At 36.1% G+C, this 27,684-nt stretch overlaps 2 protein-coding genes and 1 long non-coding RNA gene across 3 annotated transcripts; 2 read left to right on the top strand and 1 right to left on the bottom strand.

Moving 5' to 3' along the window:
* Positions 1 to 57: 57 nt before the first annotated feature.
* Positions 58 to 17,011, bottom strand: LOC144348877 (uncharacterized). Its single transcript, XR_014926931.1, has 2 exons — positions 16,908 to 17,011; positions 58 to 640 (listed from the first exon to the last, which is right to left on the bottom strand). It is a non-coding gene; the product is annotated as an uncharacterized LOC144348877 (long non-coding RNA).
* LOC100374150 (serine protease 30-like) lies at positions 3,123 to 10,930 on the top strand. Its single transcript, XM_006811082.3, has 9 exons — positions 3,123 to 3,253; positions 3,536 to 3,554; positions 4,489 to 4,623; positions 4,910 to 5,053; positions 6,634 to 6,657; positions 6,880 to 7,069; positions 7,252 to 7,520; positions 7,815 to 7,960; positions 10,592 to 10,930. The coding sequence occupies exons 1-9, from the start codon at positions 3,209 to 3,211 to the stop codon at positions 10,769 to 10,771; spliced, it is 1,152 nt and encodes a 383-aa protein (XP_006811145.2). The 5' UTR covers positions 3,123 to 3,208; the 3' UTR covers positions 10,772 to 10,930.
* Positions 13,859 to 26,497, top strand: LOC146731671 (uncharacterized). The gene is made up of 8 exons (XM_085492661.1): positions 13,859 to 13,985; positions 20,905 to 21,037; positions 21,142 to 21,360; positions 21,867 to 21,926; positions 22,454 to 22,846; positions 23,180 to 23,520; positions 24,079 to 24,109; positions 24,548 to 26,497. The coding sequence occupies exons 2-8, from the start codon at positions 20,950 to 20,952 to the stop codon at positions 25,378 to 25,380; spliced, it is 1,965 nt and encodes a 654-aa protein (XP_085348787.1). The 5' UTR covers positions 13,859 to 13,985; positions 20,905 to 20,949; the 3' UTR covers positions 25,381 to 26,497.
* Positions 26,498 to 27,684: the final 1,187 nt, after the last annotated feature.

Raw genomic sequence — 27,684 nt, 5'->3', positions numbered from 1 at the left:
TACCACAATAAATAAATAAGTTTGCGTTGTTCCGTCTATTCTCTTTCCTGTTTCGGCTTCTTTTTCTGCTATCAAAATTCATTCCACTGAAGATGCTGTTTAACTTAGCCAGTGTACTTTCCAACTCAGTCAGAAATTTACCGGCTTTTCTCCCATCTCACACAGAGTTTCCATTACACTGTCATAATGTGCTTTCTGTTATAATGCCCAGGGTTTCAAATACCTGCCTGTTTTATCATAAAGTGTAAGGTATTTGTCTTTTGTCTTCATTTCTTCAGCCATAATCTTCTCTTTTATTTCTTTGGTTTCCCTCATACTCTTTTCACAAATATTTATATGATGTACTTTGGGAATGGTCTTCATATTTACAAACCTACCATATGCAGCATCATTCTGTGATGTTATAAACTCAAGTTTGGCTTTCCATCTATCAAACTCCTGTTTGCTTTCATATCGTTATTTTCTTTCTTTTAACACATACACCTTGAATTAACTCTGAAGATACGGGTAAGCAGCTTCATACATCTTTGGTAATATACAGTACGACCATGACTTTTATTTATATACAGCCATTTTTGCCAAGGTAGTATTTCTTTAAAAGGCTGTGGAGTGGACTTAGATGAACTCGCCCATGGAAGTACTGCAAAAAAAATGAAATGTTTATGAGTCACATATACAGTTCATAATAAAGTGTTTATGAATACATTACTGCGACATCTTAAAAAATGTGAACAATAACTCACCCCATTATAAACACATTTAAAGTCACCACCTGCCTCAGCAGGGTTGTAACAATTGTAACTTTTTAATTCACTCTATGTAGTAATGACAATGGGTTACCATAAAAATAATAAATACATTCAATTACCTGCAGTAATATTTACAATTGGGTGTTTGATGCCTGATAATTCAATTCATTGTTTACCGAAATACAGTCTTATTTTTTAAAAGAATATTCATAGTTGACTATGAGGTTAATCCAATACTGCCCCCTATAGAGATGATGTAATTATTGTGTAAAAGTCAAAGTTAAATATAGTAGCAGATTTTATTGATGCCACTATACATATTTTATGGGACATCAGCCTTGCTTTAAAACACTGAATGTTTCACTTTGTACGTAAAAATTCATTAATAATTTTAATTATTACCGCTTTGTCTTAAATTCTTGTTTGCAAATGATGTTGATGGCAAGCTTTTGCTCATTTTTCTGTTTCAAATGCTTTCTCAGTTGATCCAATTTTATTTTCAATAGCTTGACTAATCCAGGTTTTTCTTTTGCATCAAAACCCAGATGAGCGTAATCACTTTCATCTACCGCAGCTACGACTTCCAGTTCACAGTAGCCTTTTGCCAGAAAACGGTCAGTGAACTCGTCGAGACTAACTTCTTTAAGCCATTCAACAACTCATTTAGTCTTCTGCTCCGCCATCCTGTTTATCCGAGGTTGTTTGTTTGTAATATAACTTCTCCAATTACAGCTTTATTGAAAGCTATCTGCCACCAACAACTGTTCGCTCGCTGCAACAATGACAGTATGGAAACCATCACCATACTACGGCTATGGAGATGGCTTGATCACGTCATAAGACAAGAGGACAACCTCACCCGCACAGCCCTGCATAAATACGAACTATGGAAGCGGAACTGAGTACTTTTCAACACACCTAGGGAACAATACAGAAGCTAGCCTGGGGCAGACAGGACTGTCGAACTTATGCTGCCCTACATGTCAAGTCGGAAGGAGTCAGTGATCCCACATCCACCATTCCAAAAAATAAAGTTTAAAAATTGCAATTCATTGGATAATTTCAGGTGTTTGTTGCTACAACAGGCAGTAAATAAACTGACAAATATCGCCTATCAATTTCTCTTTGAACATTGTATCAGGGGGGAAATTCTTCTATCGGGGTTCTCCGCACTTGCCAGGGGGGAATCTCGTCTCGTCCCTCTATCGCGTCCCCTTGAGGTACCGGACCGGGAAAGTCACTTAAACTTTACAGTCAAATAGACGCACACAACAAAATACGGTTCAACTCTCGTCTTAGTCGGTCAGTTGAGCACTCTATAAGACACAGCGTCTTGGGGAAAAGTCCCCAAGACTATCGCAAGGCTGGCCAAAGACTAGCCCAAGACTGCGTCTCTCATGGAGTTCTCTCTCTCTCCCTCTGAGACCAACGACTTAGACTGTTTATTACTTATTAAAAACTTAACCAATTACAAAGCAGTTTAAACACTGTAAGGCGTAACCTTCACACATTCAACTTGCACATAGCCAATCAAACTAAGTACTGAACACGTCATATCTTTTGATTAATCGTTCACTACATTAATAACTACGAATACCAAACTGTCAGAAATAGCGGTCTGAATAGCAACGTTTATCTCGTAATTAGTTCCAAATCACTGAGTCGAGTTCCGTCCAGGATCTCAAATAGGCCGAAACGATGACAGACATAACACAGCCATTCGCTAGTAATCAGCTAATTAAGTCGATTAACAGATACGCAAAAACAAATTCATCACAATTGTTTCATTGAATAACACGTTTTTATCGCTGTTTATTTTGACGATGACACTTCCCATTCCAACCAACCATGTGGCGCTTCTGGACACAACCATTTTACAATTAGTTTAAATATACCAATGGTTGAATGCAAAGTCATACCAAACATCGACATTCGGCTAAAAGGGTATTGCAACTTTCCAATGAAAATCAAAGACCCATTGACTGTAATACTTCTTATTTTACATCAGCCTATACAGAGCCCTCCACAGCTGCATTGTAACTAATCCTATGAGTTACATTACGTTAGAGTGACATTTGAAACCCGGATTAACACTTCAAGATTATCACTAAATTACGTTATGTAATAAACTAGCCAAGAAAATTAGCTTAAAGAAAACAAAACACATATTATATTGCATTATATTGATTACTCCTATACAAAACCTAGGTATGAGCATAAGGTCTGGAAACTGATATATAGCAAAGTCGCAGCAATACTTGTCTAATCGCATTAGTACAGTTTTACTGGTAAACACATGGTAAACAATGTGTGATGGGAATGTTAATTTTAAACGCTCTATGCCAGACCGCAACTACCCGATGACATAAACATATAAATACATCTAATGCAATCCAGTTTCACAAACAATAGTCGACTGTCATCGTGTGTACATTGCTCCAAGTACACATTTATTCAAGATGCGTTTAAGTTATTTTCAGTTAATAGTGGTAGCGTTGGCGTGTGTAAGTACCATCTATATATTATGAATCGTTTTTACTTTGTTATGAGACGGGAGCTTACGATTGGATATAATGCATTGTTATAGGACATTTTTTAGACCATTATGTGACTCATCAACACCCCCAATATGTGTGATATATGGTAAACTATATTATCGTTTTTCGAAATAAGTAGACGTTTTGAGCAAAAGTATCGATGTGTGTGCGCGCGTATGTATGTAGGTATTTGTACTTTTACGTGCGACTGACTATCTAATATTATATCAGCTTTTATGTTTCTTACAGTTGATTATAAATGTTGAAGGTCAGTGCAACATATTGTACGACATATTTTCGTTTCTCATACTACATACACGTACAGTTAAGACTAAACATAATTATTATAATTATAAACTCCACTCATAATACCCCAAAACAGTTTACACCAGAGTGTTCTCTGTCGAATGCGTATCTCGCTAGTGTTATGTAATATACGACAGAGCAACAACATGTCACATATTTTGGCAACGAACACAGGCTTTAATTAGATACACTACGCGGGCTATACTGAAATATTAACTGGATATATCGAGTGACTCAATAACTACGGATTATGGTGAAACATGAACATTTTTAATAAGCATATTATTTTTAGAACAAATATTCAATACCTAAAAAATTGCATCAGCGTACACAGGTCGTTTGCCTGCAATAGAGAACATATGGAAGTGAGTCACATTTAGTTGGCAGTCAATTGCAGAAACATGCATTTTAATTATTGTTTATTATTTGTATTTGTAATAGTAGTGGTTTGATAACGGAGTTGCGATCTACCTACAAGTCTAAAATAAAACACACACAATTTGAAAACTACATTCACCATAAGTCGGTATATGTAACAGTGTATTAGAAGTAAGGTTCAGAATTTGTGATGGCAGTCAACATTCAGCATTCAACAAAATACTGAAAGAAACTTGGTTGATAATGACAATTTTGGCAGGTGTAATTTGTATTTGGCCTTAGCCCCGTGACACATCATAAACCGTACATCCTCCTGTTGGTTGTTATGTGCACATGGATAAAGAGAATTTGATAAACGGCCTCATTAATTATGCACATATTTTATTTCTATAGATTGATATTTACATATATATTTTACCCTCAATCTTATAACATCAAACATTATGTATATTACATCATGATGAACTTCTCTTACTTTTATTGTTATACACAAAGTCTACTGTCATTCTTTTTAATAGGCTATAATGAATGTAGAACTGAATGTAATGGACGCTGCCGTGCAAATCATTGCAATAGGAATGAACAGGAGTCAACTAATCCTGACTGTGTCAATGAGTGCGATGATCGCAATCATCGTCTGTGTTGTGTACCTGGTAAGTTTCCCAGCAAATTAACAATAACAAATTAGCCGGATATTAGGTTATTGTATGAACACTGATCGGGGAGCTTCTATTTAATGTATTAGTTTTAGAAATATTAAAGATGTTTCTGGTATAACTTCAATTTGAACAAAAAATAAATTAACATTTTCTCTATCAATATTAATTTTGAATCAAAATTTGCATAGCTTATGATCATAAAAAGGGGTCAGGTCACACGTAAATGTGTTATTGTTTGTCTTTTATTTCACAAATAAATACTTTCATTTTTTTCTGACAGATGTAGATGAGCGGAAATGTGAAGATGAGTGTAATGGTCATTGTCGTGCTCATAAATGTAATAAGGGAGAAACCCTGTCATCTAATCCATTTTGCATGAAGGACTGTAACGGTAGAAATGAGCGTGTTTGCTGCGTGGAAGAAGGTGGGTGCTATACTGATAGATTGCATTCAGATCTTAATCAATAAAAATATTCTGCGTACGTTATACAGTTGTCTCTTGAAATCAACTGATTGTGTTGCTGATTACACCTCACGATAACAGTCGTGTGAATCAGGAGATGACTTTTGCATTCCAAATCTGAGTGCCAAATATAAAAAACAAAAACAAAAAAAACATATGTTAATTATATGATGATTTATGATAATTAGACATGACATCTAAGTGCATCGGCGGACATGTATTTGCAGTTACCGTCACCGATAAGCAACGATAATCAGTAGGATTGTAGACCTGTTAAATATTTTCGAATACATATCCAGTCGATAATTGTAATAATTATTTTTTTGTATATTGAAAAAGTCTATTATACGTATGTTATGGTATTATTTGTTCCATGCTGGCGGGAGAATGTTTCATAAATGATAGTTTAAGCAAGTATTTCATTATGCCAAAATGCATTAAGCAATAACCATTTGGGCAACTACCCACCATTAATATATATATATATAATATTGACAGGCAAAATTCCTCACGGAGTTGCCGCTGACATGTACTTTAATAACATGTTCATTTATCCTCATGGTAAACAAGTTTGGCAATGACATCTATGTGCTATTATTAATGTTAACGGGAGGGATATGGGTAAATGTTAATATTGAACTTCAGCGAGCGGGGCTTATGTCTAACATTTCTAAATTTGTCACATTCTACGTTTTCGCTGAATAATGGATAAAGTGAGAGAGAGAGGGCGCTTGGAGACCTGTCTCCTAGGTCTTCTCGGAACAGATATTAGTCTGAATTTAAAATGATTTATATGTAGTTTTTAGAGCTGTTATCACCAAAAAATGTATTTTTTAACAGTATTGACAATTTCGTTATCCTTGGTGCAAAAGACAACAAATCAAATTTCGCAATGATAGATACATTAGGTTGCACCAAATGAGCTGTATGTAGTTTTTCAGCGTGGGCGAGCTGTTATTCCCGGGAAATGTACCCTCAAGGTATTAACAATGGAGAAGCCGATTCTGTGTATCCTTCCAGCAATAAATATGGTACCACTGCACAGTTTATTTGAACATGTGTGAAATGACGACGTTTACAGTTTTATATCAGCTAGTGATATTTTACACTGTATGTCAAAACTGTGAATGAAAAGCACTACAGTCACGTGATCAATTCATTCATTGTATTGTAATTTTATGTATCCTTGTAACATTTGAACCCCCTATACTACATAACATATTAAAATACCATATTTTGTTGATGATCAATCTCGCGCTCATATATAGACAACTGTTGAAAAAGTCTATAAAATGATCACACCAAAACGATTGAAACATACACAGTCAGTCTGTGTAAATTTGTTTTCGCTTATTCGAAATGATAACCTTTCTATTGTTAACATAAGGAAGCTGTATTGTCGACATTTCAATAATACTCCATAGATTACTGCGACTGTAATCAATGTCTAAAGTGTTATTCGTGCGTTGAAGTGTAATAGTTCTAACTTTCAATGATTGTAAGAATAATTATCCGAACAATTTCTTTTTTTTCATAAATAGACATATGCGATGTACATGAGGCTGGTAGGTGTATTTACGTTTACGTAACATGCATGCAAATGTGGTGCGTAGTTTAAAATACAATAATAATTTAATTTAAACAAATATATGTTTTTACCTTGTTTTACATTCGTTACAAACGGAAACTGGTTGGGTTGCACAACACCCGTAAAGGAAGGAAGATTTCACGACGAATTGTACCAACATGTTACAAACTGACGACGTTTAAATGACATTCATACTTAGATTCCGGATGCGGTAGCCGAGTTACAATCAGCGAATCTCGCATAGTGGGTGGACAAGATGCACTACCTGGAGAATGGCCATGGCAAGCACAGTTATATTATATACCAGTAGGTAACGAGGTATGTGGTGGAACCCTAGTTGGACCAAGACACGTTGTGTCAGCAGCTCATTGCTTTGATGACCCACCATAGTAAGTTTCTTGGGTAGGACATATTTGAATTTGCTAGATGTGTTAAACCATCATTTGCCTTTGGTCCATCTCCTTACCCCCTCCCCCCTAAAAAACTTAATCTCAACAATAATTTATTGATTTGCATATAACACATAACACTTTACCTGTTAATGTACCTTTTATTTTCATTGCGTATACAGCCCAGATGCCTGGATTGTTCGTTTAGGAAGATATACAAGAGGCAACCCACCAAGTCCTGCTGACGACGAGTCAATAGAAGTTGGCGTCCAAGAAATCATTCGACATAATGAGTTTTATGGGATACAAAATAACGACAATGATATCGCATTGATTATTCTCGACCAAGATGTCAGCACAACTGATTTCATTAACTATGCTTGCCTTGATGATGACGTCACTTTCTATGAGGACAGCTGTTGTTACATTACTGGATGGGGAACTTTAGAATGTAAGTGTGAACGATGGGCGTTTGGCGTTAAATGAAATGTGATGGTAAACATACATTACAATATTGCAATGGTTCGTTGACTCGTTAATTTAAACATGATTGAGTGCGAATTAGACGCGACAGATGTTTTGCCCATTGAATTGTGTTTCATTCGCTCCGTTATAACGTTCTAAGCCAATAATCACGAGTTACTCTATAGAAAATGTATCATTGTTTATGACTGGGCGAGAAAGTTCCACAATACCATCGACATTATATGCTGAGATTATGATTAAATAATTATCTTGCTTGCAGTCCTCGGAGATCAGCCAAATATTCTACAGGAAGCAGTGGTTTCAATTCTTTCCAATGACACATGCATAGCCAGTTATTGGTCTCCCCTTGTAACTGAAAACATGGTATGTGCTGGTTACCTCACTGGTGGAATCGATTCTTGTCAGGTAAGATTTATTTACATATATTTTATCAATAAACAAGACACTTCGCGATGAGCGTATTTTGCGGGCAGTAATATTTACGAACATTTTTGTTCACTATTGGCGATCCGCTCCGCTAGGATTGCCCTTAAAATCAATTTTGTGTGTCTGTGTGTTTTCACGTATCAATTCTTCTGTGATTTTTTTGGCTTGGCCTATTTCCCTGAAACTTGGCAAGCAGGTCACATCATCACCCTAGTTATTAGGTAAAATCTGAGAAAAAAAATTGGCCCACCGTTGCCATGGATAGCTTCGTGCCAAATGTATCTCCTCCTACAAATTTAGGACAAAACTCCTCAGACATAGCTCATTCTACTCAGCTTGAATGTGGGCACAAAGTTACTATTTGAATTTTTGATATTGTTTTTCATTACCGAGAAATTTGACTCTTCTGTGATTTTTTTTGGCTGGGCCGATTTGGTTCAAACTTGGCAGGCAAGTCACACCTTCACTCTAGTTAGGTTGTCAAATCAGAAAACATATTCTGGCCCACTGTTTCCATGGCAACAGCCAAAAAATGATTTTTTTTAATACCTTCGCGCCAAATGTGTCGCACCCTACAATTCTAGGATTAAGTAGCTCATTCTACTCAGCTTGAGTGTGGGCATAAATTTACTGGTTGTTTTATGTCTATTTTCATTACTGAGAAACTTGACCTCAAAGTTGGGGTAACTTTTCACCAGCAACGGTTTTTAACTGCTATGTGTTTTTTTTTGGCTTGGCTGATTTTGTTCATACTTGACAGGCAGGTCGTACCGTCACTAATTGATAACAAATTCTCGCTCACCGCTGCCATGGCAACAGCCAAAAACTGATTTTTGAATACTTTTGCCTCAAATGTATTACTTCCTACCAGTCTTGTAATAGCAGTGTTCATATGATCATGTTTTTTATTTTGGCTATGTTGCACACTGGTAAGAGATCACCGGCGCCAACGTATCAACGTAATCCCAACGCAACTTTGAACTATGAATGAACTGTAAATGCTGCCTTCAATCTAGAAAATACTATCGCAAAACGGTTGGAAATAATAAATTTAACAGCAGAATACGTCCTACCAATAAAAGAAAGTGACGTCTAAAAGACTGAACGTTTTTTTGCGAACTTCGTATATGGGGCCCGGTTTTAGTTATAAACCGACGTTAGCTTCACGTTCATGTCCTACCATGACAACAGCCGAAAACATGATGTTGCTTGTTTTTGAGCGGAGTGGATCGTAAACCAGCCTAAACTGGCTTGGTAATTCGCACCACCAATTAGACCATGTCACAGCATTTCGGCTACTTTTCCAACAAATTCAAAATCACTCGATAATATTGTTTACTTTACACTTGTACTATGATTACATTTTAAGTTTTGATCATTTTAATGTACATGTATGTAATGTACATGCATACATGTACACTCACAAAAATGCCCCCCTAATAAGACAAAAAAGCATTATTTTTTCTTGTCTTAATATTGCATTTTTTTTTCTATCTGTGTAACTTCATGTGAAAATCCTGATGAGATTTAAAGTTCAGTTCACAACTAACGGTTTTGCAATATTTGATGCTGTGAACTTGTCCATGGAGGCTGAAAATTAATAAATATTATATTCACTGACATTTATTTTGTATTTACATTTGCAATGAGTTCCACAGTATTTTTTCACTGGTGTGGCTACAGTGACTGTGTAGTGTTTTTGTTTTGTGGATTGTTGTCAGTTGTTTGTTTTGTGTTCTTGGAATTTTGTACAAAAATCAACAACGGTTGAAGAGGTATGTTATTTCCATTTTGCAGTATATCGTAGACAGTACTTGTATACTTTGTTATCCAGCATAAATATCAGATTGTTCAGAAGCATGAGATCGTGATGTAAATTTCGTTCATTAATGTTGTAAGATATGACGCCTTCTCCGGAGCCTTCAGAGTCCCATGTTGACTGTGTCCCGGTCCCTTTACTCACTTGTTGTCAGTGTCTGAGTGGTATATACAAAATACGAGCAAGTAAACGTCAGAATATCAAAAAAACAGAAACCTAAAAATCAGTTGCCCATGCCAAGAGAGCCACAGAACCAAAACAATCTGTCAGCCGTCGCCGTCCACGGCAGCGATATGATTTTACACATCGAAATTGAGAATCGCAGGTGTAGACATATTGCATAGCAATGAACACTAAATACATCTATCCCGGCCATCCTTTATTGGAACAGAGCATGTTCTATATTCACCAAAAAACAAAGTTGTTATGTTTCTGGACACACAACAGACTCGAAACAATAGAAACCGTCCGATTCGAGCGACCTGCGTTCTTGAAAATCGAGTCCTATCGTCCTTGCGTTTCCGAGCAAAAAAATATTAAGACCCAAAACGATCGATTTTTGCCCAATCTTCTATGAGGTTTTCATAATATAGCTAATTCAGTCCAGCGGTTAGATAGGGTATTTATTAGAGACGCCCGGAGAACCAAAATTTGGGACGTGAATCGCTCCGGCGACGAAAAATCGGCGAAAATAGCCAAGGGGGTGAGGGACTGCATTTCAAAAACTTGTTTTATATATAGGGTATATAAACAGTACACTCTTTATTAAAGCATATTATTGTTTTTGACAGGGTGATTCTGGCGGTCCACTCGTCTGTATTCACACAGATGCGGACACTGGTATTAGTCGTTGGCATTTAGCGGGGATAACCAGTTGGGGTTTTGGATGTGCCTATCCGGGTTACCCTGGAGTGTACACACGAGTGTCCAAGTACTATGGATGGTTGCAAGACCATGGAGTGCCATTCTAAGTTTGACTATAACTCTTCGCTTCCTATTGATATCATTCAGACTTGTATTAAATGTTTAGATTCATAATGTTTATAACATTTAACTCAAACGTGTGAAAAGTGTGAAAACTTGCTACGTCAATAAACAATATCTATTTTGTCAAACAGATCAAATACAAATTATGTGTGCGTATCAACTAAATATTAACATTGTTTCCCGCCAGTTTGTATGTTATATGTTGTTTTTATGGTATGACATCCTGCGCAGAGAGTGTACATTACAATAGTGATTGTCATGAACGCTGATTTATTGGTGAGGAATCTCGTTTCGATTTCCGCTTGTCAACACATGTTCCGTGGCAGATTCTCACTGCTATCACTTTAAAAAAAGCAGTTATGTTCCTTTTAGTTTTCAAATGTAAAGAATCAAATACAACTGAGAATCTGAAATACCTTAGAAAATTCAAAAGATTGTCACAATTTACAAATCCTCATGCGCTGTGAGCTAATTAGTACTATAATTTCAGATTCCCTATTAACTGTCATTAAAATCTCACTCTTACTTCTACCTTCTATGTATGACGACACGTGTATATCTAGTTTATCTGTTTATTTGGAGGTTTCATTTACCTATTTTTATGATGTATTTTAGTGTTTGTTTTTTTATCAGAATGTGTCTCGATTAGAGTGCATTATCACAAATATCACACCAATCCCGCTTTTACCTAGTTGGAAAACATACAGAATGTTTAAAACCAATGTTCGCTTAGAGTTGTATCAGTTTAATGGCTTCAGGTTAAACAGTTATGTGAGATTGAAGTATCGCTCAGGGTGATATGTAACTACGGTGAAATAAGCGAACGCTACCTCCAACAAACGCAAACGTTAATGAAATTCCGGATTCTGGCCAGAATTCCGGTCGGAAAGATGGATGATTCATACACACGTATGTCTTCTGATAGACATCGATCTACAGTACATACAGAGTACAGCCAGGCTTCAATAGGACAGTGGCAAAACTTGATGTGCAATGCTTCAGTTTGAATTGGGCAGGTACGTCAACTCATCCACACCTAAAGATGCCTATCTGCGCACTTGCACTACCATGGGGATATTAAACACATTTCCTGCAAAACAACAAACGAGTTGAAGAAAAACAAGACCAAGGTTTCAAGGCCAGCTTCGCACAGAGATTCGTTAATATTTCTGAAATATTGCACTATCACATCATATCATATCAAGTTTATTTCCAAGGGACGTGCCAGTGGAAAACTGGAAAAAGTTACCATCCAATGTTTTATTCGAACAAACCTGATAAAGTCTGAGTTTTCTTTGACTTCCCAGTTTCAAGGCACAACCCTCAATATTCAACTATTTAAGGGTAGCTTGGTTGTTGGTGTAATACTTCAATTTCGTGAAGAACAAATTGCCATGGTTGATGACATCAAACAGATGTTTCACCAAGTTAAAGTACACACCACAAATTGTGGTGCCATGAGAGTTCTAAGATCCTAAGTGATAGTTCAGCAGTTTGGGACAACATCATTACCTAGCTGATCAAATTATGCCCTCAAGGAAACTGCAGATGACAATAAACAGAAATGTGGTGGCTTTATTGTTGACAAAGCCGTTTCTTTCGTTGATGAACCTTTAATTTTTTTTTTTGGTTTGCCCGAACTGTTCGATGAAGTGGAGAGCAGAGCTCGATGTACTGAAGATAATAATCATGCCAAGATACTATAAATAAAATCAAGTTACAGACTATTGAACTACAACACATTTCAGATTATGAGATTGCCTCTTATCTGTACCTAACTGATGGATATGGCAAAATACACTGCAGCCTGGTGATTATTAAATCACGGGTCACGCCTCTCAAGCTATAACTACTCATAGGCTAAAATTAACAACCGCTAAAGTTTGGCAAACAAATTAGAGAAGGGCTAAAACTTCCTGTACAGATTCAAGATCAAATTAGTAGTTCAATCGAGAGGCTATTAAAACCGTGGGTTAATTTCCATGACAACCGGAAACTTATTGGTTGCCACAACCTCTGGATTATTAAACTAGATTTGAACCTGAAAAGAGAAGAACAAACATGATGCAGTGTATTTATATATAGATTAGAGATATAATGTAGGTTACACGTCGTCGATTCTCTTCATAGTAAAAGCTCAAGAATATAATTTCATTATTACTTCGCTTTAAGTCTTGAGCTCACTCCCTGTGTGTAGCGAAAGTCTTACAAGGGTAGCCGGAATGTCTGGTATGTCTGAAATTCAGTAGTTAGTTTAAGCAATTGAAATTCCATACGTTTCAATGGGTCATGGATTTACAATGTGGAATTCAATGTTGACCTTAATTGGCAGTTAGCCAGCAATTTGGTTGTTCAAATGAAAATGAATTAGGCAAACAGTAAATGTATCCAAGGGTGGGCCAGTTTGCGTTTGTTAATTCCTAATTGAGCAAGCATGCATAACCCACATCTGTGTTTTCTACATTTGACTCTCTTTTTGAACTAGTTTCTATTATTAAAACCTTTACGAATTATTTGGTGCTATATTTGAAATGTACAGTTTCTAATGAACGCGCATTTTAACCCATGATGAAGAACGTGTATATACGTTCTTCGGTTGGATTAATGAAATACTTTGGGATATCCACAAATCATGCATATTTGAATATTTAATACATTAAACAATAAATGGAAATGAGGGTTAATTCTTTGCACTTGGTTTTATTTGAAATAGGTGATGTCATCCAAAGGACTAGGAGTAACTTCTTCAAACTAAACAAAAATAACGTTTGCCAGTAGATAATGCCTCGGTGTGCAGTGACTAAATACAATATTCTTGTATTTGAACGTGTGATGACGTCATGGTTCACGAATGATGTCACATGTCGCCCTCTACGGCAAAAACTCTCTATTTATGTATCGTTTGAAGTCCAGATTAACGTAACCCTCATTCAAACCTTGTTATAATGAAAAACATTCATTATAGATTATCTTACTTCAGAGACATGGGGTAGCATATCAGAGCATTTTTAGATGTGTGTCTCGCAAAATCTTTGAAAACAGGTGAATATTAACCAACCGTCGCCCAGAGAGGGCGTTATCTACTCGGAAATGGCTGCCAATTTTCTACTTCCTTGAATTTCAGAATTGTATGATTAAGAAATCAAAGAGATTTATGTCAGTGCATGCTGTTTTAGTTATCCCTTTTTGAGATCGGAGGTAAGATTACTTAATATAGGTATCTGTAAATAGAGATGTTTTACAGCTGAGCAGTAAACCGCCTCTTGGGTGGGCGGGCGTCATCACCTTTGCACAGTGTCGAACGTCAACAAGTCGAATACAGTTACAGTTATAATTAGGTTCATGCTATGACCTATTTCATATATACATCACTTCCATGGACGTTTAATGGCCGGTGGTCGTTCGATATGGCGACGTAGTACACAAATATATTGTTTATTTACCAGAAAATTGCAGCCTACATAAGAACTCGCTGTGATTCATTAGGTTTTGAACTGATTCATTAGGTTCTGAAAGCCGACTACCAGTCAACAAACATGACACATTATTAGTACGCATAACAGAGGTATACCAGTACAGCAAATATTATACTACAAATCTGATGAACTGAACTGAATAATGTTCGACACTATCGTAGCATTATGCGTATATGCTGTCATAGTCCGCTAATACAGCTTGTCGTAATTACAAATACACTGATGTACCCTGACGCTGACCGTGCACAATAACTCAACATGGGTTACATTTTTACAATTAGATTTCGTCATGTGACTAAAATATCTGACATATAAATTATTCGTAGAACAAGGTTATATTCGTCACGTGATACTAGTGGATGTTACTAGCCCATGACGTCACTCGTATCAACCGGAAATACGGAAATTAATATCATGACGATCAGTTACCAGTTCTGCACTTAATTGTATACTCTATCTTGCAGTTTAGAATAAATTATTTCACTGTTTTAGTACAAATAAATATGCAATGGCCTACTTTCATATCTGTCACAATCAAATAATAACGAGTTGTAACCTGGAACAGTTTAAGATGCAGTAGGGTTTTGGGCACATGTTAATCAATATGAACAGATTATAACTTATAGAACCCGTAGATATACCTAAGTATTCTATGAAAACTTCAGAGCTCTATCATAAATGGGACTTACTTAAAACAGTAGTCAAAATAATAACCCATCTTGTTTTGATAATTAAATTTGCATTTTTGCAGGTATTTAAATAAATATTAAATCACACATTCGAGTATAAGATCATTTTCCATGCTTACTAATCAACTACATTTTACTGGACGTCAAAACATTCGACACAGAAGCTTTTATGACCATTTAAAATGACATATGTCGCAACTCTATTTATTGGTATATATGAACAATACCTCGTCGGCGATTTTTGTTGATTTCACTATCTGAGTGTAAAAGAAAAAATAAGTAGTATCCCCTTTATTTTTTTCACAGTACTCATTTTAATCTTCAATAAAGAATTGATTTACTCAGTCATCGGTTGACTACATATGAGCTGCATCTAACTTAACAGTGATTTTAATTCGTGTGAATTATGAGCTTTCATAAATATTATAATTTTATATGGTTTGAAACAATTCTATGGAAATAATTAGTGTAGATTTTATTTTTTGAAAATCTCCATTACATCCTTTGTTTTGGATTTGTTTTGATGTGGTACATGTTGCAGCTTTAGCAATTTTTGGATCAATCAAACGCACAAAGTTTAGGAATCAGCACCGTTAAAAAAGTAGCATTAGACTGGCATTAAATTGCTATAATGTCATTATGATAGGAAGATGGTCTCACAGTCCTGTCGCGTAGTCCAAAACTCGAATATGCTTAAGGTAGCGGGACTATTATTTGCATACTTGTTTTCATCTTCTAATTGTGACCAAATGACTACAAATAGACCCAGGAAAGTATATATTTTTGGAATCGCCAGACTTCAAGCTTTTCAAAGGTGTGTTTGCCATGCCCGTATCATTCTACGGTGCGTTACTTAAAGGGGAGCAGAGGTGTGGCTTTTGACACTCTGTACATGAAATTTGAGATCTTTGAATGAATTCCGTCGATAAAAACAACTTATATGTGCTGCGAAATGCCCTAAATATCGGGTATAAAACGGGCCGTGAAGCAGACGACAAACGCCCGCTTTGCCTGGCGTCATTTCGCCTCTAGAGGGCCAGTCAGATGATGTCATCAGTGAACACTGATAACTGAACCCATTCATTTTAGTACGTCAATCCCATAGAAATGCTACTATGAAAGACCTTGTTAACTGACAACTTAAAAGTTGAAACATGCAGAGGTGTTGTGTTATGAATGCCATAACGATTCATGTTATGTTTCCCGAAATCCCAAATAAAAATCACGTTGCTGGTTGCGAGAAATCGGCGGAAGAACTAACCTGAAAGTGAAGACACGTACAGCGTTCTGGCTGTAGTAAACAGTGAGTGAATAAATATTATACGAGTTAAAACTAAATGAGAAATATGCTAATATCACTTGAACCACAGTACTCATTTTGCCCAACTTCCCACTTTTTAAAAGATCGCTTAATTTCCGACCTCACTGTATTTTCCAACCGGAAAACGACCACATTTTTACCGTTTTTTTCTCTCGCTCGCTTATTGAAAACACCGACCGCTCGCCCAAACACTGGTCACCGGCACAGGAGTAGTCAAAATGTTTGGGGGTACATAACGAGTGTTAACTATTATAAATTCTGAACGGCTCTTCAAATCTATACCACTCTGTATCATTCGCGAACAACTTCATCTGTGTCAAATACTAGAGCCGGTACAATATTGTAAACAAATGCCATGATATCTCAGTCATATCGCTATTGTATACACTACCTTTTTTATTCTGGTTTGCACAAACGTTGAATAGCCGTCAAAAATTCAAATATATTTTGTTTTTAACTATCTATAATTATATGCACGCAATTTGACCCTTTGACCTAGATTTGATTGGGATGGAATATTTTATTTTAAACAATATTCTGACGTTACTTACTGCCCCAAAAATGTTTCAACACAATTGCGGTATGACTGTCCGATTTACAAGTACATCGGGTAATATATTAAAACCATTCTCACCAATCGCTAGCTCAGGAGAGAGTAGGAAATCAAACATCCGCAGGTCGCCCGCCTTTTATGCATACATTTCATGACGCCGTCTGACCGCGGTCGGGTACGAAAAGCTCGCACAGCAATTCACATATATTGTCAAGACAAAGAATGAACAGAAAGGACTGGGAAATTAAAAAGATTATATTGCCACAAAGTTAAATAAATCTGGCTGCATCAAAAGTTTGGAAACTAGTTATAATATTTTGCAAAAGACTGAGTCACGGTGATCAACGACATCATTTTGGGACGCAATTGAACTTTAAGTACTTCATTGCGTAACTTACTGCGCGGCGATGCTGACATCAAGTGTGTGTTGACCGAAGTTTGACCCTCAAGTCACGCACTGAACAGGCGCGTTACCTTAGCAATCTTTTTCTTTCATGCTCCGCGCGTTGATCTTGTAAAATTGTTATTAGTTCTGACGGTGCTGTACACAAACTTGTATATTTTGAGGTCGTTTACTTAGTGCGCTGCTTTTCTAATTACGCAAATTTGTTTACAGTGTTGTACCGGCTCTAACAATTTCAACATTGTAATATATCGCTTTCATAATAATCACGCAAAGTCAGTTATTTAATATTGGACACAGGTGAAGTTTCGTCCGCGAACGATACAAGGTGTTGTAGATTTGAAGAGTAGTTCGGAATTTAATAATAGTTAGTACCCGTTGTATCTCCAAACTATATCACTCAAAACCACTATTTCGATCACTCCTGTGCAAGTGACCAGTGTTTGGGCGACCGGTCGGTGTTTTCAATGAGTCGGTGAGAGAAAAATTACGATAAAAATGCGGTCGTTTTTCGGTCGGAAAATACAGTGCGGTCGGAAATCAAGCGATAAGCGGTCGATTAAAAGTGGGAAGTTGGGTGAAATGATTACTGTAGTTCAAGTGATATTAGCGTATTTCTAAGTTAGTTTTTAACTCAAACAATATTTATTTACTCACTGTTTACTATAGCTAGAGCGCTGTACGTGTCTTCATTTTCAGGTTAGTTTTTCTGCCGATTTCTCGCAACCAACAACGTGATTTTTATCTGGGATTTCGAGAAACATAACATGAATCATTATGGCATTCATACGCACAACATTTCGCCATGTTTTAACTTTTAAGTTGTCAGTTAACAAGGTCTTTCATAGTAGCATTTCTATGGGATTGACGTACTAGCATGAATGGGTTCAATTATCAGTGTTCACTGATGACATCATCTGACTGGCCCTCTAGAGGCGAAATGACGCCAGGAAAAGCGGACGTTTGTCGTCTGCTCCACAGCCCGTTTTATACCCGATATTTAGGACATTTTGCAGCACATACAAGTTGTTTTTATCGACAGAATTCATTCATAGATCTCAAATTTCATGTACAGAGTGTCAAAAGCCACACCTCTGCTCCCCTTTAATCCAAAGTGAAAAATTACTTTTTTTGTAAAAAAACGCATTTATGCTGGTGATAAGAAGTTTTTTTTTCTCACTTTTCCTAGTTGATCAATAGTCTGGTAAATTGAATGTGTCTGGTCAGTTTTATTCAAGCAACGCCTTTTGAAAAGTAGTGTCCTGAATTTTAATTTCTGTTTTAGTCGCATTGCCCCCAACTAAAACCACAACACATTGGTAAATAATCCATGAAATAGTTTGTCTGGACACATTCACGTTCCTCTCATTGTCACCTTAAAGCTGTGAAAATTTTGTGTTAATCCGACGACAATAAGTATACATTATTTTTTGTTAAAGACCTTGTATTTTGAAAAACATAAACTCCTAGAAAACGTCGATGAAATCACAGCAAAGATTTTCAAGCTTGTTTATCTGCACAAGCGATTTGTTTTCCCACCAAGGTCTGTTTTAACATGTGTAGGGGCATCCAAATGTGTAAGGCTATTGGAAACCAACAAATAAAGGAATGGGATAGCTATAGTTCGATAAAATCGGCAGATGAAAACACCAAAATCATTGATTTTTTTCAGTGGCTGTGTGACCTTGTGTCTGACACATTCATATGCAAATGACTAATCTGTGAAATAAACCGGGGCGGAGACAAACCACTCAAATGTTTGGAAACACTAATTGTGTGTCAGAAAGCTACTGATAACACATCCTAACATTGCTTTGTCTTGAGTTAATCTTTGAAACTTATAGGCACACAAATTAAACCTGTGTTGTTGATTTTGGAAAACACTACTGAAGCTGCCTTGCTTCCCTTCAGAAAATCTACATTTTAACCAACTTACGACATTCTAGGTTACGTTGACTTTATCAGATGAAAGTTTATAGTGACATTCATCAATTAATAAATAAATGTGAAAATCGTAATTTTCAACACAAATAATAGTCTCGCTACCTTAATGTGGCGAAAATGCACTATCTCAGCACTTAAATACATTAAATATCTGAAACTTTTTTGAAAATCTCTATATGAATAGACGAATTTAAAACACGTGTGCACAAGTGCGGTTTACAGAGACATCTACGAGTGCGTATTGTTAAGAATTATTGTATTATTGTTTTGAACAAAATCGATGTTATATTCTAGTTGTCAACATAATTGAATGTAAACTACGAGCAAACATCACATACCGGGTGAGCAATGTAATTCTCTTTTAAAGAGAAGACTTGCAGAATCGGCGTTTAACATATTGTGACATATACTGGTTTACAATATATTAATCAGTTTCTAACAACAAAGAATTATTTTCAGTTATTACCTAGGCATTTTGATGAACATGAAAACACGTGGAACTTTTCCACCACATTCAAACGCACCGTCATTTAGATAATGATATAACCGTAAAGCTATTTAATTATTCGCTGAACTTCAAACCTCAGTAGATATTTGTGGAACGATGTACGTAAATACATCAGATTCGTTTTATTTTTGATAGTCGTCACTGTTCGTAGTGAAATAGCGAGTTGCACGAGTCTTCGCTCGCCACCCCTGTGTTCGCAAGCATTAGATAATAGTTTGATTTATGTTGCTTCCAATGTCCTGTGGTGTTACCTAATTATGACAGGTTGATTTAATTTAAAGTATCATGCAAGGTCAAAACAATTCCAACCAATAATTCTCTAATTTACACTTACACAATTTACCTTCGTAATGCTGTTAAGATTCACTAAGAGTCTATTTAGAGGTATTTGTGCTTACGAATATGCGCGGATAGTGAGAAAACAGTCCGTCACTAGCGGTACACAACTAATCGACGTCTCCCGATCGTTACTGATTCAACCCGCGTCTTTCTGGTGCTTTGTTATGAGAGTCAGTTCTCATCAGCCTAAGGAGTTCACAGTAGCAATTCAATTGCTGACAGGAGCAACAATTACAAGAAAGTATAATTTGTAATATTGGCGTTCGGTGATGTTTATTGATTAATATGATTTTATGTAAACTAATACAGTTGTTCATGCATCATACGACTCAATTATCCGGTGAAAAGCGACTCCTCACTTTTCAATATTATGGATTGAAATTACATTTTGTGAATAAATATCAATGTTTATTACAAGAGTGTAAACTTGGAGTCCATCAGTGAAATTCAAAAGTCGTGTCACTTCAAAATGGAATTGTGTTCGATGTGACGCGTCCGTTGCGTCATCACTTTACACATGGTTTGATTGGTCATTGCCTTTGTTGATACTACTGTGTATACTGTATCCTGTATTTATTCATCGACGAATGTATTGCAAGTCGTCTACCAGTTTCAACAAAAAAGTTTTTTTTTTATTAATTCTTATATTTATATTGAACAAATCTGCCATTGCATTTGTGTTAACTTGTGTTAAAATTCATTTTCTTTTCCTATTAAATTCTTGCGTGAAATTCCTGTAATGCTAAAAGAAATAATAAAGATATTATTATAAACTTATCTTGTATACATGTCGTATAAAAGTACTATGATATAGATGTCTCACGTTTGATCACACCGACATCGCATTTTTAATGTTATTAAACATTTTTTTTTTTAATTTTCAGACCTCTTTAATTTTCATATCATAACAGAAAATATACTAATCAAAGATGAGTTCAGCATCGAGTGATGAAGATGAAAATGCTCGTGATGACTTTGCCATTTTTATCGAGGAGATAGGTGCAGAAATAAAAAAACGTAAGTTTTTTGCATAGTAATTTAAGTCATATAACCCTGCTCTTTGCTAATGAACAGCTCCGTAAAGTGAGTACGCAACACTTGCATTTTGCTTGTTTTTTTAGCTGCATTTCGTGCCATGAAACGTATGTGTCGTTGTAGATTGTCAGAGAACAAAATAGAATCAATGGAAGACCCCGCAGATCTTATTTGGGCGCTTGTAGACGCATCTGTGATATCTAAATATAATCTGAGCTATCTATCAAGATTATTAAAGACTACAAAGAACTCTACACTTGCTAAACGAGTGAAAGAGTATCAAAATCGTTATGGTGATGCTATAGGTAGGTACCTCCATTCTATATATAAAGTAGGCACATTCAGCAGGCTTGACTGGTTATAATGAAATAAACTCGGTTGTTTACTGGCATTTTGACCAATGAAAATTCGTTTTACAGACGCAGACAAATTATTAAAGCAACGTCACGTGACAGCCAGTATAATCATATATATGCTCGATTAGAAGTAAACTGCCTTTTTCTTTTTCCCAATTATTATTATTAGTGGGCAATGAATGTTGGCGCATTATTGCGTCGGTTTGCTCCTTTTCAGTATGTATTATATACACACAAGTACACCTCCCCTGGTTACCCATATATAAGCGTTTCTGCTGTACTTAATATTGTATTATTGACATTTATTTCATTCACTCGTATGTCAATCCGACTACCACCCATCAGTATTCCTTAGCTTCCTTGGTCAATCAGTGAAAAGAAGTCCAGAACCAAACTACTCTCCCTTTGTCATACTTGCTGTAATTATCACCGTGTTGGTCATTTATTTTCATCAGGGGAGAAAAGAAAACGAAGAGCCTCAGATTCGTGTGTGCAGTACTCAACGCGATGTGCAGGTAGATTAATCTTTTATCATTAACGAATATCCTAAAATAATAATTATATTATACAAGCAATTGCATTGTCCGAATACCTCGTTCCGTTTGGGCGGGAGTGTGTTTTCAACTATGCAAGCCACAACCGGTGAAAACAATGGTCGAAAACTCCCAAAAACATTGGGCTAGTTGTTGAGACTCTCCTGAACAATATAACAAGAGTATCCTCTACATGTGCAACATGTATAAATTTAGTTGTTCAGGATGATCTCATAGTTGAGTTTGGGACAAATACACGTGCGAATTTTCTCCACTGCTCGATGTATCTGTAATCGTTGTATGCTGGTTCCTGGTCCATTTTTATTTTACCACGGTTACAAGTAGAGAGTTTGGGGTGCATTTGTACATGATTATGTTATGGTGTTTTAAAGTTATTTTCAAAAATACATTTAAAGTAATGAAAGTATATATAGCACAAATCACGACATGTGCACATGAGCGTTAGCGTCCATCATAAAAACATCCTAATCGCCATATTTGTATTACAGATATTATGGTTCCAATTTCTTTAGAAGGAAGCAGTGTGGACGACGACGAACAATTTAGGGCGGCAATGACCTTATTTATTATACAGATGAAGAAAATGGTGAAGAGTGATGCATCGGAAAAGGAGAAAAAGCAACTGATGAGAGAGGCATTCGAACAAGTCGGTGTCAATCTCTCTGGTATTACAATATCGAGTGTCATACTCGTCGCCCGTTGCTGGAGTCTGAGAGGATTGGTGTCATTCCGAGATGGTTTGAAGAAGCTAGAAGGATTGTTAACAAATATTCTGATAACAGATGAGATGAAATATTTGATAAAAGACCGTGATATAACATTACGAATATCAACCAATGTGGATTCGTCGTGTTTAGAGATTGTTGAGAAGTATTTCCAAGGTATTTTATATTATATTCTATATGTTTGTCACTGTGTACACAAAACAACATTGTATACTGTGAAAAATAATACAAACGATCAACGAAAACTATCACGGAACAATGATTAAGAAGTTAGCATATTAGTATACCAGTACTGTGCGCTGGTGCATGGTCACATTTTCGCGAAAATGTATGCAATGTTTCATGTCAGCCTTATTATCAAATATTTCTAAATGAAACATTTGTAAGTTCAAAATAATGAAAAGGCATGTCTTCAGACGGCGAGCGTTAAGGGTGAAATAATGTAATTATTTGACTTGCTCAAGATCAATTGCTCTTGTTGGGTTGCAGAAGCAGAAGAGTTTCAACTTATCACGTATGGTTGTAAAAGGGCTCTTACACCTTCCTCATCACACCAAACCATGACGTCACTCACCAACCTGAATCTATTCACAACGTCATATCCGTCAAGACGAAGCTTGGAATCATTTCGAGATTTAGTACCACTATTACAGCAGATGGTAGCTCGTTGTCGGAGGAATGTGTATGATTTGACAAAGCAGCGAAAACGAGTGGAGGCCCTTACTAAGTCAGTAAGAGAAAAAGATGAGATAATTGACTCGCTCAGATTAGGAATACATAGGCTACAAAACGTAAACTGTGAATTATCAACCAAGTTATTTACAAAGCAGGTAAGAATAATGATAGTGATTAACATGCGAACATATGGTAATAGAATTATTGACAAAATTACACACGTTACACAAAGATACACAATTTTTGCAATAATAATAAGGTATACCAAATTATTTTTGTGTAGATTTGGTTGATACGAGTGACGTCATGTAGTGTAGTATCCAGACATAAAGTAACATACTTAGTAACGGACACACATAAAATGGTGACGTGTAACGAATTATCGTAAAGTTTACCTTGCCATATAAGCTTGTACCATGACCATTTTTATTTCACTAGTGCGTCACCCCCAATTGGATGAGAGGTACTTTTAATTTATGCAAGCACGGCTTTCTGTGTTAAGAAGTTGGCCCCAAACGTGAATATCACACAATAAGGTTAAATGCCTAGTAATAATAATAACAATAATAATAATATACCACTATATTTTGACAATATACACAATTGCTATCGCGCGTGTGTATATGTGGTAAAATTGGTCGAAACCTTCTGGTATAATCGCCTCCGCATCTGTGAGGGGATTATTCCTTAAATATTCTTATTTATGTTTTCAGTGTCATGAACAGGATGACGACATCCAACGAGGTATGTATGAATTGGGTCATGTAAGATCAATATTAGTGTTGATCATTCAACGAAACAATATTTATTTACAAAATTACATCGTCGGGTTATAGTGTCAAAATGTATATACGCTTGTTACACGTGCGAACATCATGCAACTGCACATTTCTGAAAACTGGAAGCCATTTTGCGCTACATATATATTTATCTCCAAACGCCATTTATTTCAATGTCATTCCAATAAGTTTTATTCAAAGCACAAATTGCAATTAATGTTTTCAATACCTGTAACATTAAGGTTGCATTTATATTGAAAAAAAAAAATTTTCCTCATCAGATATAGGATTTAGGTTTAGAATTATTTGACTTCACAGACCCGGGCATTTGAAATTTTTTTTTTGTCTTCACCAGCTAGTACATGTATAATGTTTGTCAAAGATATTGTAATTATTCTTTCAGATGTTGAAGCGTCAACCACTGAATCTAGTATTCTGGAGATTGGAGGCCTTAAATGTGGAATGTCAGAAAGTTTAGCTGGGATTACCATTAATGACAGAGGAGAATTGGTTATTGTGGATATGGGCAATAAACGTGTACATATATTGAACTGGAATGGCCGATATAAAGCAATGATAGCATTTAACTTTTCCAAGCCATTTCTGCCTATTGATGTCACCGTCTCGTGTGATGGGATCTATTACATAGCTGACACCAGTAACAAACAAATAGTAGTATGTACAGTCGAAAATCGACTGATAAACACTTATCCTGTACTTGGTGTTATCGATCCCCGTGGTATTACACTGACCAATGATGGTAAAAATGTCGTGGTAATCGATCATCAGAGCGATAATCACAGTGTGAAGAAGTACACTGTAGATGGCGTATATGTATCAACTTATCAACCAATAGATCGAAAGCTCGGTTATCCGTTGTCAATAGCTGTCAACAGCAAGAATCGTGTAATCGTTTCTGACATTATTAATTGTTCTATTCATGTACTAGACACTAATCTAGAGTGTATATATTTGTGTCCATGTATTGGTGAGGATGGTGGGAAATATTTTCCTTCAGGAATTAGTGTTGACAGTGAAGATAACATATATGTGTGTGGTGTGAGTAATAACAAAATTATGGTTTACAACAACCAGTTTGAATTTATAGATGTTATCAGCGGTGTGCACAAACCATATGGTATTTGTGTAAATCGAGGCTCGCCATTGAGAATAGCAGTCACAGAGCAGTTCAGTAGCATTGTCAAAGTCATTCATTTACAATCCCACCTACGATGAGTGGTAATTATAACATTTCAGTCAAGGCGTTAGCATTACTGAAGCCAGAGCTTATCTGACATATGTCTGTACCACATAACTAAAACAATACAACCGGTAATAGGTAAATACGAGAACTAATGAACAAGATTTCAAACCGTAAAACTGGTATAATACATATTTTATCGGATCCAACGCCTCGCTGTCTCTAACATTCTCTTTCTCAAAAGCAATTGGTTTATTTCGCGGTAACCCGGCTTTCGCCATATATACACTCCCTTATTTTATTTTATTGAAAAAAACTCCAAAAAATATTACAAGAGACTGTATAAATCTCCTTCAAATGCTCCGTATATATATATATATATATAATATTGTTGAATTTTTCGTTGTTTTCTCTAAAGTTAAATCAACAATGTTCACTCTGCCAGTAATTGTTCAATATAATTGCACATCGATCGTTATCGAAATCACGCGTCACTTAAACATCAGGTCAAATTTCTATTTGTAAGTTTTAAATGTAGCGCCCGTTAAAGGAACACATCGTTTGTTAACATGGTAGTATAATGCACAAATTAATTACTCAACGGTGTTTACTATATTTTAAGTGAGAAGTTGACTGTATTGTGTATTTATGGCGATTTGGTTTTGAATTGTCCCACACATGTGACTAGATTTGATCAGCCCATAACGTTTTTCCTGGACGATTTACTTGCTAATCTTTATGCGGAAACGCATTCTATATTACTGAAAGTTTACTATTTTTTTCTATGCATCATCTACACATAGCTTTGTGATTTTATATGTTCAGATTTTCTTTCCCAGTAATTGGAGGTCATAGTCACCGTGACATACGTCACTAATATATGTAGATGTTCGTCTTTTTGTTTGGGAGTGTTTTTTTCGATAAGTCATTTTGTTCTTATTATGCTACTACCACTAATGTGTACATGTCAAGCATTTCACTGAATTTATGAATTTGTATGGGACTTGTTTATGTCCATGTTTGGATATTTACTCGGTATTTTGGGATTATTCAAGAAATGCAAGGAGTAATTCTTCATTTTTGTACCTTTTCAGTTTAATCGTATGTACGTGACACATGATTACGTAATATATGATACACCATGTCTCTGAAGTTGAGTCTCCATGATTTTATTTTGGTTTTTCAGAAAATGTCTCACATGGGTGAACCCACAATGTCGACTTTAAGTCCGTGGCATGATACTTGATTATTCACTAACAAGGCTATTAGTCCAGTCAATTTAGCGACAAATTTGGCCTAACCTATCACTAGTTTCAACATTTAAATATGACGATGGAAAATTTTATGAAATTATCTAAATAGTTCATAAAATGACCACGTTAATGCTGTAATTGCTAAACTGAAATTTGTATAAAAAACATATATATATACAGTTCCTTTTACGGGCAATGATCACTTTGGAAATCATTCCGATGGGCGTCGTTACAGGACGTCAATGTTCGGATCATAGGCTAATAATAATTGAGAGTAAAAGGGAACGAACACATTCATCATGCACGCACAGAACCAAGCGACACTAAACAAAGATGAAAATAACTCAAATGTACGTAGCAAGTTGTAATACAAAGACGCGTTATCTATAAATTTGGCAATCAATATATGAGTATATAGCCATACCCCGCGATCAAATAAATACACGCAATTGGCTAAACGTTTCAATAAACGTAACTATGGTCAAACCATGTAGGTAAGGCTGGGGAGCTGAAAGCCTAGCTGTTTATGTGTGCTATGTACTTTACCAGACGTGACCCCGGACTAAAGTAACGAACATCAAATGGCTTGGTAGTACCATAATAATTGACACTGGAACTGTTGGTGTACCATTCGTCCGATGTATAAACAAATATGTAAACCCGGGCATGGTTTCTCATTCAGTCTATAGACAAAAAAATGTAAATTAAAAAGTAAATCAAGATGACGACGACTTTGTTTACACTGCCTATCTATAATTGGTCGAAGCCGAGGTGTTCTCTGGTGGCGGGAACTGATAATAAACATTCATGTATGCATCATCAAGGGAATTGCCGATTTAGGCGCATTAGTTTATTGTCATGCAATTAAATTAACTTTTGAGACAATTGATTGTTATGCAAATCAACACATGTGCGTCGGTAAAATTTGTTGACCAGTATAATTAGATCTATTAAAGCGGTGGGAGTCGTCACCTGCGCATGCGTCAGATGGCCATAGCGTGTCATTGTTTACAAACAAGCGTCTACCCATAAGCCTGTGCGTTTTAGCGTGCACTGTTATCGTCGCTTGGGACGACTCCTCCACTT

This window comes from Saccoglossus kowalevskii, chromosome 18 (genome assembly GCF_978046115.1).
Source record: "Saccoglossus kowalevskii chromosome 18, keSacKowa6.1, whole genome shotgun sequence".
NCBI classification, from domain to species: domain Eukaryota; kingdom Metazoa; phylum Hemichordata; class Enteropneusta; family Harrimaniidae; genus Saccoglossus; species Saccoglossus kowalevskii.
The sequence above is the reverse complement of the archived record's forward strand: the minus strand, read 5'-3'. Positions and strand labels throughout refer to the sequence as shown.

Coding starts and splice junctions, on each gene's coding strand:
- LOC146731671 (XM_085492661.1), top strand. CDS start 20,950: ATGAGTTCAGCATCGAGTGATGAAGATGAAAATGCTCGTGATGACTTT. Junction 21,038..21,141: donor AGGTGCAGAAATAAAAAAAC/GTAAGTTTTTTG, acceptor TTGTTTTTTTAG/CTGCATTTCGTGCCATGAAA. Junction 24,110..24,547: donor GGATGACGACATCCAACGAG/GTATGTATGAAT, acceptor TTATTCTTTCAG/ATGTTGAAGCGTCAACCACT.
- LOC100374150 (XM_006811082.3), top strand. CDS start 3,209: ATGCGTTTAAGTTATTTTCAGTTAATAGTGGTAGCGTTGGCGTGT. Junction 6,658..6,879: donor ATGCGATGTACATGAGGCTG/GTAGGTGTATTT, acceptor ATTCATACTTAG/ATTCCGGATGCGGTAGCCGA. Junction 7,521..7,814: donor TGGATGGGGAACTTTAGAAT/GTAAGTGTGAAC, acceptor TCTTGCTTGCAG/TCCTCGGAGATCAGCCAAAT.